We start from the raw sequence: 12,827 nt of genomic DNA, 5'->3' as shown, positions 1-12,827 counted from the left end.
GCCGCCTGAGGCTCAGCATGCCTCATGGTAGACACGTCCCTGCCTGTTCTGTACAGATCACTTTTCACTACTTATCTGGTTACCATCATAGGCTAGGGCTGGGCAATACCCACGAAAACTAATTAATTTTTTTCCCCCGAATTTAAGTACAATTCTTGAATTTAATCTCTATTTTCTTATGTTTTGTTTTAAAGACTAAAAATTCTGATAATCTGTATATATATGTATGTATGTGTGTGTGTGTGTATATATATATATATATATATATATATATATATATATATATATATATATATATATATATATATATATATATATATATATATATATATATATATACATACATATATATATATATATATATATATATATATATATATATATATATATATATATATATATATATATATATATATATATATATATATATATATATACAGATTATCAGAATTACCACTGCTGGGGTCCCAGGTTCAAATCCCCATTGAGGTCAGATTCAAACCTCGAACGCCAGCAGTGGTAAGCCAACCCACCGGTCCTTTCTGCTCAAAGCAGTGAGACAATATTTTGGCTATTTTTGCTAAAAGTCGGATGATCCGAACCAATTTAGCAACAATCGGCGTGATGTTATCACCAGGCGGGTCACGACCAGATGCACTACTCCTCAGATCGTCCCATTGTTTAATGATTGACCTCTGGCATTTTCCTAAACAAAGTGGCACAGCATGCTGCGCTTGTTCATCCAACGTCTGATGACGGATCTGTGCCGCAGGCTCCTAGTAGTGTCTCCATCACAGATGTTGAGCAGAGCCTAAAATGTGCAAGTATAGGTATATTAATGGGGCTTATTTACCAACACAGTCTAAAAGGTAGACCGTACAAACTTGGGCTAAAGAGTGTTAAAATGCACCAGATTCATCACTGAATGATAAATCTGTCTAATTTTAAGATTGTCCAGTCTGCGTTTAGACCATCCAATAGTTGTCTGTTTGCACTATGAAATTGTGCGCAACGTTTTGCGCGGTATAGCACAATTTAGGCCACGCCTTTTCTCGGACAAGTTTAAAAAACAGTTCAAAAGTGTCTGAAAACACATTATTTTACTACCTAGTCACAGGATGGACCATAAACAAAACAGGCTGCATTCACTGCCAAGCAGTGATCTTTAAATTAAAAAGCTAATAGGCAAGAAAAATATGTGGTCACTACTAATATATATATATATATATATATATATATATATACACACACACACTAGTAATAACTCATGGCTTCTTACTCATGACAACACTAGTACTACTGATGTTGGAATCCTAGGGAGGAAGGGGAAAATAAATGGCTTTAGGTTCCTTCTGTGTTGTTAGAGTGATATAAAAAACCCAAAAATCATTTGCGCATACATATGAATATAATCTACATACAATTTGCGCTAATTGGCTGCTTTCTTCCATTGTACTGATTCTGGATTATTCCCTGCCGTTCACAATTCTGCTGCATTCTAAGGGCTCAAAGCACAAGTTCTTATGTGACTTGTACGGAAGTTAGCATTTAGAGGAATGGGTAGAACTGTGAAGATACAGTGGATTTTACGGGCTCCTAATTACAAAAAAGATTTTGGTTAATATTGTATAATTTATTTTTTGTGCTGCTTTTTTTTCCTCCTGACGTTCATAAAATGACAATTTTCTATCAAGTGTAAAAGACTGACGAACAGAAAGTATAAAATGTCGTTCCATCCTGGTTCCGTCCTGCTTTCCTTCCCATAGAGGATGGATGGCAAGGACAGACCCAGCGCCGGATCCGGCAGCGCAGTCTGAATGATGTCTTGTATACCTGCTAACCTATTCCTTGTCTTCAGCGCGCGCAGGCAGCGTTACAAGCTGTGAACACAGTCCAGTCCGGCGGTCTGACTCTCACTGCGGGGCCCGGGAGTGACAGTTTGTTGCTATCAGGCCAGAGTTCGGTCCTAAGAATAATCGTGGAAAACCTGTTCTATCCTGTTACTCTGGAAGTTCTCCATCAGGTACTCCTCTGTCTGCCCCTTCCTCTCCGTAGAACCGTCATACATGCAGTAATGCTCTATTAAGGCTTAGCTCACACTTTACATCTTTAGGGAACTTTGGCATGCAAATACGCAGAAAAATAGGACTTTTTTTTGCGCCACCAAAATGCGTGCGAACAATACGGGAATGTGAACAGACCCATCACAATTCAGTGTACTGACTGATACGGGCGCTGTGAAGGTAGCATTCCTATTCCCTTCCTCCTAGAGGGGAGTCAAAAACATTCCCACTTCACTGTGTTTTATAAAATCTAGGAATAGTACTTCTTGGGAAGCCGTGTGCAAAATGTCAGGTTTCTTTCTTTGCTGCAGCCTCATTATAAGGCAGACTGGTTTATGACGGTGATCAGTCATGAATCCTGTAAACACACGAGCCGTGACCTCTCGGTCAGCAGAGACCTAAACCCCTTCAAGCTTTACACTATGGTAGATGAGTAAACATATTGACTATTCTTTGTAATAGATGTCTTAAGGCCCTTTTACACAGAATGTTATTGTCGAAAAAGCATTAAAACGAGCAAAAATGAACAATAAGTGTTCAGAGTAAACGCAGCCAACGACTAAGCGATGAACCATAAATCATTCGCTTTTCATTTATTTTCTGCAGGCAGAAATATGATTGTTGGCTCGTTCAGTTATCATTGGGTTTAGATACCGATTGTTGATTCGTTCTCAGTCACTCATACAGCGAATGTGAACGACTGAACGATTTCTCATTTGACCAAGCCAACGATGTATCTGCCAGTATAAACGGGCTGCACGGGCGAACTCTGATGTCATTCGCTTGTTCTAACGACAAATCGGCAGGTCTTAAAAATAATTTAGTGTTTTTTTTTATATATACAAATCTTCCATCAACTACTCATGAACTGGTAACATTTTTTATGGGCAAGAAATATGTCCAGATTGAAGTCCTTTGGGTCAATCAGTCTCTTCAAACAATTCCCATCTGCGCCTTATTGTGGATGCGTTTTCATGGCTGCTGGAACATCAACCATAATGGCGGGAATAGAATGAATCCATTCGAGAGAATATGTATCCACGTCAACAGCTGGGATTGCGTGGTTTTGCCCTGCTTGAGAGCAATGAGCCCATACGTCATTGCGCTTGCAGTGGCAAGGCATCCTAAGGCTGGCATCACTCGAGTGTATATGTGCGCATCTGAGCGCCATGTATTTGTGGAATGAACTATGATTTTTTTGTATCGGGTATGATTAATTCGATGCAGCGGAGAAGAATACAATAAGAAACACTCAAGTGATGTTTCCAGGCTATTCTATTCTATTGTTCCAATGCAAGAGGTTATGTAGAGTGTCATCCCCCACAACTATTCAAAGTCTACAGCTTGTGTGATACTTCTCTCTTAGGCTAGTATCACAGCACGATATTGCACTCATGCACGTGCGATATCCCTGCGGATGCGAGATGTCTTTGTGTCAAAAAGCCGCTCATCACTTCAGTACAGTTGCGATCCTTGGCAGGCGTTTTCCGTCGTTTTCAATGGGAAACCACGCATCGCATTATCATGCGCATCACACGGCGTGTGATGTGTTTTCCGGCCCCACTGAACACAATGGGCGATGTGTTCTGAAGGAACGCCAAAGGATAGGACATGCTGCAATTTCTCTTCCCACACCACGGTGCATGAAAAAAATCGCTCATGTATATGACGCAATTCAAAATATTGAGGTTCATATTTGTGCGTCTCACATTGAACATATCTTAAACGATTTTCACGACTGTGTGATATCGGCCTTAGTAAAAAAAAAAATTAAAAAGGTTAATTATGACAAAGCTGCACGTCCAACACTACAATGCCTGTCTTTTACACACGTACTTCTTGCTCTGCACAAGTGTTATGCACCCCACACTAATGCATAAAATTTATAATGCAATGCTTCTACAATAGTATGTAGGAAGTAGCAGTCTAGTTTCCTATAATGGACTATGTAATATATTATATATATATATACATTACCCGTGCATAATGCACCATGCCTTTTTTAATTCCATCACAAATAATCCCAAGTACGGTAGCCGAAAGAGGACTTTGTTTTACAGTAATACCTTATTCTAATGTCTTCACTTGATCGCATTCATTGGAATCTTTGTAGGGACACAAAGTCAAGGAGTCTTTAAGATCCGTATAAGACACTTAATACTTCTCTCTATCTCTTATCTCCAATACTTATTTCTTCTCGCAGATCTTTTCCAAGTTTGGAACAGTATTGAAGATCATCACGTTCACAAAGAACAACCAGTTCCAGGCTCTGCTTCAATATGCTGATCCAATGAATGCACATCATGCCAAAGTGGTAAGGCAGGCACATGATGCACACACTTATTACATGAGATGGGGAAGGAAAAAAAATCTTCTTTCTGTAGGTTCTACAGTTATTCGTGAGTTTTGGCAGTCTTATGCTGTGTATTATCAGAGTTACAAAGCTGCTTTGTGTGAATGTGCCGGGTAAACAAAGAGCTTCAGTAATAAATGAGTCTGAAATGTTCTTGGACCCGGCTCTACAATGACTGACCTATTTTGCAACATTGAGATAAGTGGCAGAGAGCGCATGGACCATCGGGGGAAAATGTATCCACCTTAAAAAGCCGCGCCGTTTTGGTTGCTTTTCAAGAGAGCAAATGTTTGCAGACATTTATCATTCATTGTCCCGCTGCTCAGTGTTTGTCTGTTCTTTCCCCCAGCAGTCCTGTTTTCTCTAGGTAGATGTAATGTGCAGCCGTGTGGCATGTGACCTTTTTGGACATACGTCTCCCTGCTGAGCGCACGTGGATATGTTATGTCACACACATGTGATAGCCGCACTTCATTCTCGCTTTATACTATTGTAGCACAAAGTGTAATATATCTGCATCCATTTCTGTGCGATGGTGATTATGGTGCTTTAGCTTATTCTGGATAAACAAGTAATCTTACCGTGGAGTTGTTTTTTAGCAGCTTTTATCCACAACGAAATATTGAGATACTTAAAGGGTTTGTCCCATATGTAGAACCTCTTTCCATGTGCCCTATTAGGGCACAGGACCATCATTTACATGGTGCACGCACCATCCGCAGAGAGTGTCAGATATATATTACAGCTGATACTTTGTTGCAACAGCAAGGATTTAACATAGTATGTAAGGCCGAATGAAGACAATGTCCATCTAGTCCAGCCTGTTTATCCTCCTGTGTTGTTGATCCAGAGGAAGGCAAAAAAAACCAAGAGGCAGAAGCCAATTAGCCCTTTTGGGGGAAAAATTCCTTCCCGTCTCCCTAATGGCAATCAGACTAATCCCTGGATCAACCCCTAATAGCTCCTACCTGCCTGTATTAACAATTAACCTAAGATTTATATCCTGTAATATCCTTCTGCTCCAGAAAGACATCAAGTCCCCTTTTAAACTCCTCTATGGATTTTGCTATCACCACATCCTCAGACAGAGAGTTCCACAGTCTCACTGCTCTTACAGTAAAGAACCCTTTTCTGTGTTGGTGATGAAACCTGCTTTCTTCTAGACGTAGCGATTGCCCACTCGTTACCATCGCAGTGAGATAACTAAATAGCAACATAGCATCCTAGTGTTGAGGCAGAGGAAGGGATCTTCCATGACACCCCATTGGAAATCCTGCAAGGTGATCTGGAGGTGCTAGTGTAATTCCATGGCAACCGGGAGTCTAAAGACCCGTATACACACAATGATTATCACTCAAAATTAGTTAAAATGATGGCTTTTGAGTGATAATCATTGCGTGTAAACGCTTCTATCTTTCACTCTTCGGCCGAATGATGATTTTTAGGGGAGCATAAAATCTATTGTTCAGCCGGAGACAAATAGCAGGAACTGCACACTGTGTTCTGCATGGGAGCAACTGATTACACTGTATTCAGCTGACAGCCAGTGGCAGCCCATAGGAAGACAATGCAGCTGAGTGCAAAGTCCAGACCACATGCTGGGATTTGCAAACAGCTGCTGGAGGCTCATTTACATGCAAATGAAGCTGATAAAGTGCTAATGGGCATTAAGGCTAGTACTGTCAGTCTTTTAATCATTTAAAAAAATCGTTGCGTGTAAATCAGCCTTAAAGAAGGCCCACCCTGGGTGTAACTATTAGGACCTGGCAGATGCAGAGCCTAATAGGCTGCCTGTCAGTTTTACACTGGCAGCTATAATAGACTGTAATACAGAAAAATTGCGGTATACTATATCGGCGATTATACAATCACATGGTCTAGTTAGTTAGAATGGTTAGTAATTATATATATCTCCAAGACCTCCTTCTGCCAAAATAAATAAATGATGATAAATAAAAAACACTCGTGTATGACCCTATTCAAAAGAATGGGGTGCATATTCACGCAAAGCTTGTGCGTCTCGCAAAGCGCACAAATCTTGCTCTATTTTCTCGGCCGTGTGATAACCAACTAAGGAACTAAAAAAGTGTGAAGAAAAAAGTTAGTTTACTTTTTACAACAAAATCCCCTTTATCATGGAAAAAATAACAAACAGTCCGAGCTCATGATGACTGTGTTTACTGCGTGCCACACGTATCTCTTGCATGCGAGCAAGTACGCAATGTGTACTTGCTGGATGCCATCAATCCCCATACACTATCTCGGCGTCTGTATTCGTGTAATACGTGTCAAGATAGAACATGAGCGACACAATGAAAGTGTATGGGAGCTTGCTACTTCTTATTATGTGCGCAAAAACACTTCCCCTCTCTGCTGCACCCCCTGCCAAATTCCCCGCACCCTCCAAAGCAGTTTATATAGATCAGTCTGAGGAGCTGCCTGATCATTCAGTGCCATGGATGTCAACCCGGGCAGTTCAAACAACCAGAAGGAGAAGACCAAGACATTAAATGCACTGATGCCCAACCATGGGTCAGTGTGTGCTCAGGGGGAACGGAGGTGCCAGCTCCTGGTGCTCACCGTGACATACAGTCCGCTCAGGAGGAGGAGGAGGAGGAGGAGGAGGTGGAAGATGATGAGCTGCTTGATCGAACATGGACAGACAGGGAGAGTCACGATGGCAGCTCGCAGGTGTGGACTCCCCATTCCATCACTTTTGAACCCTATAATGTAGTTTAAGGGGCTCAAAGGTGATGACAGGTTCCCTTTTAGGGTTTGGTTTTTGTATTGTTTTTATCGGCTGTTTTTATCCATATTTTTGGTTGCTAGAAGCAGCAAGTGGATGGTGGTTGGTGGTCATCATGAGAATATTACTTTCACTACACAGAAGTTTTTTTTTATGGCTTTTTTTAAATGCAATTTTTAACATTTTACCATGAAGACCAAGTAGGAAACAAATCACTAAATTCTGAAACTAGACCATGCTGAGGCTTAAAAAAACCTCAAAAAATGAAATCGCCTCTGTACAATCTTTGCTTTAAAGTACCACAATGTCAAATAGGCCCTGTGTTAATTTTGGCATAAAACGACTGCCAAACTACTTAAAAGGGTTAAAATGGGAAAACCTCCATCTGGTGAGATTTAGTTACTAGTATCTGACTCTAATCAGGAGAAAATAGTAGCAATGACCAGCATTCAAGTGCCAGTCTGCCACCGTACCCAAGCCTGCTGGAAAACACATGGGTCCATTAGTGAGCGTCATAAAGAGTCTAATGTGTTGCTTCCTTCTTACATTACTTTGCACTCTTTCTTCCTTTGAACCCCCTTTAAGCCTGAGGGTAAAGGAACCAAAATTCATTAGCTGGAGGTTGTCCAAGCTTCATTAAACCACAGTATGGCTTGTGTGCATAAGCTTCACGGAAGTTCCTAACACCTCAGCTCTGCTTGCTTCTGAACTGTAAAGCATAATGTGGAACAGAAGTAGAAACAAAGTCCTAGTGCAATACGGGAAATAGAAAAATGTACATAGAAACGTTTTAGAGACTCTACAAAATTTAAGTTTCTCTCCATCTGAAACGCATGCTTTTATAATCTGAATTTTGCAAGGTAGTGCTGACTGCAGGAGCACGGTCAGGCCGCAGAAGAAGTAATAGAAGACTAGGTGGTCCGGGATGAATGCTCTGCTGGGGAGCGGTGATGAGTAGACTCGCTTGTACAATATTGTGGCTCACTTGTACAATATTGTGGCTCGCTTGTACAATAGTGCCTTCTTACACCAAGTGGATACTTCTACTATGGATAGGGGATAACTTACAGATCAGTGGGGGTCCAATTGCTAGGACCCTCCCCAATCCCAAAAGCAGGATCCCGCACTTCCCGAATTGTGGGCAGCAGCAGTCATATATGCGTACTGCTGCTCTACTCACTTCAATGGGACCGCTAGGGATAACCAAGTCCAAGCGCTTTTGTATCCCTGGCAGTCCCATTAAAATAAATAGTGACCATGTGCAGCTACTGCTTCCCATATTTCGGGATGCGGTGGGGTCCTGTTCTCAAGATGGGTGGTGGTCCCGGCAGTTGGACCTCATCGATCTGCAACTTATCACCTAGTTTTCATCTACAACTTAGACCTGTTTCTGGCATAAATCACAGTCATCATGATGGGCCGCTAGCCATTTGACACAAAACGCTTCTTGCGCCAAAATTGCTGCTTTTTTCACCAGAAATCTTGCATATTTGTAATAGTAAACCCTCCCTTTTTTAAACTTTTTTATAATGTAACTATTCCTTTTTCCAGGCTCTAGATGGGCAGAATATTTACAATGCCTGTTGCACCCTGCGTATAGAATTTTCCAAGCTGACAAGCCTTAATGTCAAATACAACAATGATAAGAGCCGAGACTTCACGCGCCTTGACCTGCCTACTGGAGATGGACAGCCGTCCCTCGATGCCACAATGGCAGCTGCTTTTGGTAGGTATTGTGGGGTTTTGCATTCCCCTAAGGGGCTCGTAACCCTCTGCAAAGTCTTTTAAAAATCCCTAAAATTATACACTCATTGACAAAAAAGGAGTTTTATGTGTGAATGTAATGATGGTATAAGTGATTACAATATTAGAGTGAAAGGAAACGTTTTTTGGGAAAACTGTAGAATTGAAAGGAGGTTCTAGTATCCTGTTGGGCCGCCTCTATCCTGGATGCATGATGAGATACAGTTGGGTATGGAGGCATACAGGCGCCATTCGTTATCCTGTGGCACATTTGCCCACAGATGTTGCAACCCGGCCTCCCAGATCTTGCGCACTTGTAGGCTGCTGAAGCTGGCGTCCTAGATGGTCCAATAAAAGCTCGATCAGTGATGAATCTGCTGACTGGGAGGGGAGAAAAGGGGGTGTGGTCTAATTTTCTCATGGGCGGACTACTTAGCAGCTTTCAAACTGGGGAAGGTAAGTATAACCCTTACATCCCCGGACTTCACGGGTCACCTACATTCAGCCCATAAGCTTAGCTCATAGGGCTAAAAGTAGGTGACAAAGTCCCTTTAAGAGGCTCAATGCTAAATGTACATTGTAACAACTTTTGTATTTTAGGTCCTAGCTAGCACTTGCTGTTAATTTTCCAATAGCTCCCATATGATATGTTCCCATTATTGCGCCTGTGTGTATCATTTCTATCTGCAGTTTTCCAGCTTCCTGTATACTTACAATTTTCTTGTCGTGGAAATGACTATGAACATGTCAGTAATTACCGGAATGACAGTAGTCCTTTGGTCTTCATACTGTAAATGAGTCCGTGTTGTAAGGCGTCTGTCCCTCTTCTTGTTCCGCACACAATTCCGGAGATGCCGCAGTCCTTATTTATGCATTCTTGCATCGTTAATGAAATGTGTTCTGCTCTTCTGTACTGATGAGTCTTGTCAGGTGTAATTATCTCATTGTGAATGTGTCATTCTTCCAGTAGTCTACTGGTTTTCACATGGAAATGTTACATATTTGTATTAATTCATGCTACTTTATGTCCGGCGCTTCCTTGTAAAGCACATGATCTTCAGGCCTCCTATAGCTTGTTAACCGTTTCATAATTGCAGTTGCGTAATTTCTGGTAATGCCATCATTCATTAATTCTACTTTCCATGGAAATGGATGATCTTACAACATAAATAATCCCTGAATATGCTTCTTTACTGTGAAAATTACTTTACTGCTCCCTTACTCACAGCTTGATCACTGCGGGGTTTTTCATTATTATTATTTAACCCCTTCAGGAAGCAGCCTTTTAAAAAAAATTATTTATATATCCAACAACATTGCCATCTGACGGTTTGTTTTCTGCGGGACGAGTTGTATTTTTAGTGGTACTATTTAATGCACCATATAATATACTGAAAAAGTTTTTAAAAATTCTCTAAGTGGAGTGAAATGGAAAAAATGGAATTCCGACATCTTTGGGTGGAATCTTGTTTTTCTGGTGTACATACTGTGGCAAAAATGACATAATAACTTTATTCTCTGGGTTAGTACGATTTATGATGATAAATGAAAAATTAATAAATATATACATTTTTTTTTGTACTGACAGTGTTCACCGATGCTTTACTTTGATTGTACTTGTACCGGTCCAGTGCTACCAAATATGCTTTTGTTTTGATTTGTTTTATTCCAAATATGAGAAAAGGGAAAGTTTTTAAACTTCCTTATTTCTTTTACTCATGTTTTTAATATATATATATATTTTTTTTTAATTTTTTTATTTTTTAGTTCCCATAGGGACTTGAACTTGCGATTGTTTGATCACTCATGCAGTATAATGTAATACTTTTGTTTTAGATTTATACCGTGATCTCATAGGCATTCTACCAAGCCATGCCACAGACATACCTTCAGAAGTCCCAAGGCATCTTGCCACCGCATCACAGGGAAGATGGGCATTCAAGACCACCAAACTTTGATCAGGGGATTTAAACAGAACTAGCAGCGGCATTTCAAGGGTTAAGAGCGCTAATCGTGACTGTTGCAAGCGAGTGCCAGCTGTAAGAAACAGCCACCACCTGCATTGTTTGGAGCAAGAACGGCTCCCCATCCCCTCAGTACAATCCCCGAGCACACAGGACGTAACTGTACGTCCTGCGCCGTTAAGGGGTTAAAGGCCTCATGCCCATCCATCTGTAATAAGGGATATGTGGTTCCTGCTGCCCCAAGCTACCGTCCATGGCAGCATATATTAGTCAGTTATTTTCCCCTAAAGGCTTCTGAAGGAATGCCTCAATAATATGGAACCCAATGGAGCGTGTGGGGTTTTATGCATTCATATGGAAACGAACTGAAAAAACTGTATGACCATAGGAGCGTACAACAACCTGAAGCCTGTCCGGAGCCATATTACATGTGTGTGCGTGACCACTAATAACGGCGTGTTCATGCTGCCCAAAACCACGAGGCTCCGAGAACCTGGGATGAGTCCGCACATCGCACCCATGTATGTTCTACTCTGAAGTACTGTGGCGTTTCAGAATAAACCTACTTGGAAGATGCAGGCGGAATGACCCCCCCCCCCCAAAAAAAAGAGGACAGCGCTTTCACTCTACACAATGTAGGCAGGGAAGGCCTGGTACAGCGCCACCCCTGTGACTCGGATCACCAGCTCCGCTTGTATCTTCAAAGAATGTTTATCCTGAAATCTCTCAGAAGAGAGCATGCATGGGCGCAATATGCATACTTGCCCCAAGCTTATGCTGTCAGTGGTTTGGGCGGTATGACATTGGTGACGGGTCCCCTTTAAGTAACAAGGTACAAGCTTAGTGAGATAAAGTGTGTGCGTGTGTGTAAATTTTTTTTTTTTTTTTTTAGTCCTCTTTTTTTTTTTAAAGTTTGATCCACAAGGCCCGGTGTGTCCTCGGTTAGAATACTATAGCGTAGATATGCGCTAACGCACTACTTTTTGGAAGCAGGAAGAGGTGGGAATGTTTATACCCTCTGTGTAACCTTAGTATTGCAAAGTGTGACTCGAGCAATCGTGACCCAGAGGAAGAGAAATATGACAAATCCTTGAAGGATTATAGGTAGGGTTAAGTGTGGTGCTGCGTGGTGGTCACAAGAGGAGGCCATCTTCTCAGCCACATCTTAATGTTGGAAGCTGCTTGTCCACCTGCCGTCCCTATTGGCTTAATGTTAGTGCCTAGGATTTAGGAGTAGCTTCTTGTTGGTACAACAGTCTTGGCTTTAGAGAGTTGACTTCATTAACGGTAGATGTGTAAGCCAAGTGATGGCACGTATGGATTCCGGGTCTGGTTACACTTGATGCAGCGGAGGCAAATTTTAACTTCCAAGTTCATATTGGTTTCTGCAAAGTGGTGGCATGACTCTGGTATTGGGCCATCAGACTTCTTTCTCTTTTCTTCAGGGTTTTGATATATAAAAATTGTTTATTTGTATACATAGTTTAGTCTTTTATTGAATAATACGCTAAAACATTGAATAAAGAGGCCCCTGTGGCCGTCATCCCAGCCACGCAGTGTGGTGTCTATTTGTTAAATGGTTTTGCCCAAAATGTGCCTCTTCCTTGACTGTAGGATTGCGGGTGAAGAATGTAACCCTCACTCACATGTGACTTATATACCTTTGTTTTTTTTGGTTCAGGTGCTCCAGGTATAATTTCCTCACCTTATGCAGGAGCTGCAGGGTTTGCACCCGCTATTGGCTTCCCTCAGGCAGGTAGGTATACCGCAACATGGGTCAATGAAACAATAAGTACTTTCCCAAATGATAACCCGATGTTTTGATATAAAGCATTCTGAGGCTTATTAAAGGGAATCTGTCACCTACTAAGTCGGTGACCCCAAGTCTTGGATGTAAGTATTATAATTGCCTTCCCCATCGTTCCTCTCGTGTCAGCGCTGGAAGCCGCCGCTCAGTG

General features: G+C 41.5%; 1 protein-coding gene across 5 annotated transcripts in view; it reads left to right on the top strand.

Moving 5' to 3' along the window:
* PTBP3 (polypyrimidine tract binding protein 3) overlaps positions 1–12,827 on the top strand; it is a 140,087-nt gene that overhangs the window by 112,102 nt on the left and 15,158 nt on the right. For all 5 annotated transcript variants that reach the window (XM_066604431.1, XM_066604433.1, XM_066604432.1 and 2 more), the window contains exons 5-8: positions 1,859–2,023; positions 4,267–4,377; positions 8,714–8,888; positions 12,551–12,625. In XM_066604431.1, coding sequence (XP_066460528.1) covers positions 1,859–2,023; positions 4,267–4,377; positions 8,714–8,888; positions 12,551–12,625 — 526 coding nt within the window. The remainder of the gene's footprint in view (positions 1–1,858; positions 2,024–4,266; positions 4,378–8,713; positions 8,889–12,550; positions 12,626–12,827) is intronic.

Source organism: Eleutherodactylus coqui, chromosome 5 (assembly GCF_035609145.1).
Source record: "Eleutherodactylus coqui strain aEleCoq1 chromosome 5, aEleCoq1.hap1, whole genome shotgun sequence".
In the NCBI taxonomy this organism is placed as follows: Eukaryota; Metazoa; Chordata; class Amphibia; order Anura; family Eleutherodactylidae; genus Eleutherodactylus; species Eleutherodactylus coqui.
The sequence above is the reverse complement of the archived record's forward strand: the minus strand, read 5'-3'. Positions and strand labels throughout refer to the sequence as shown.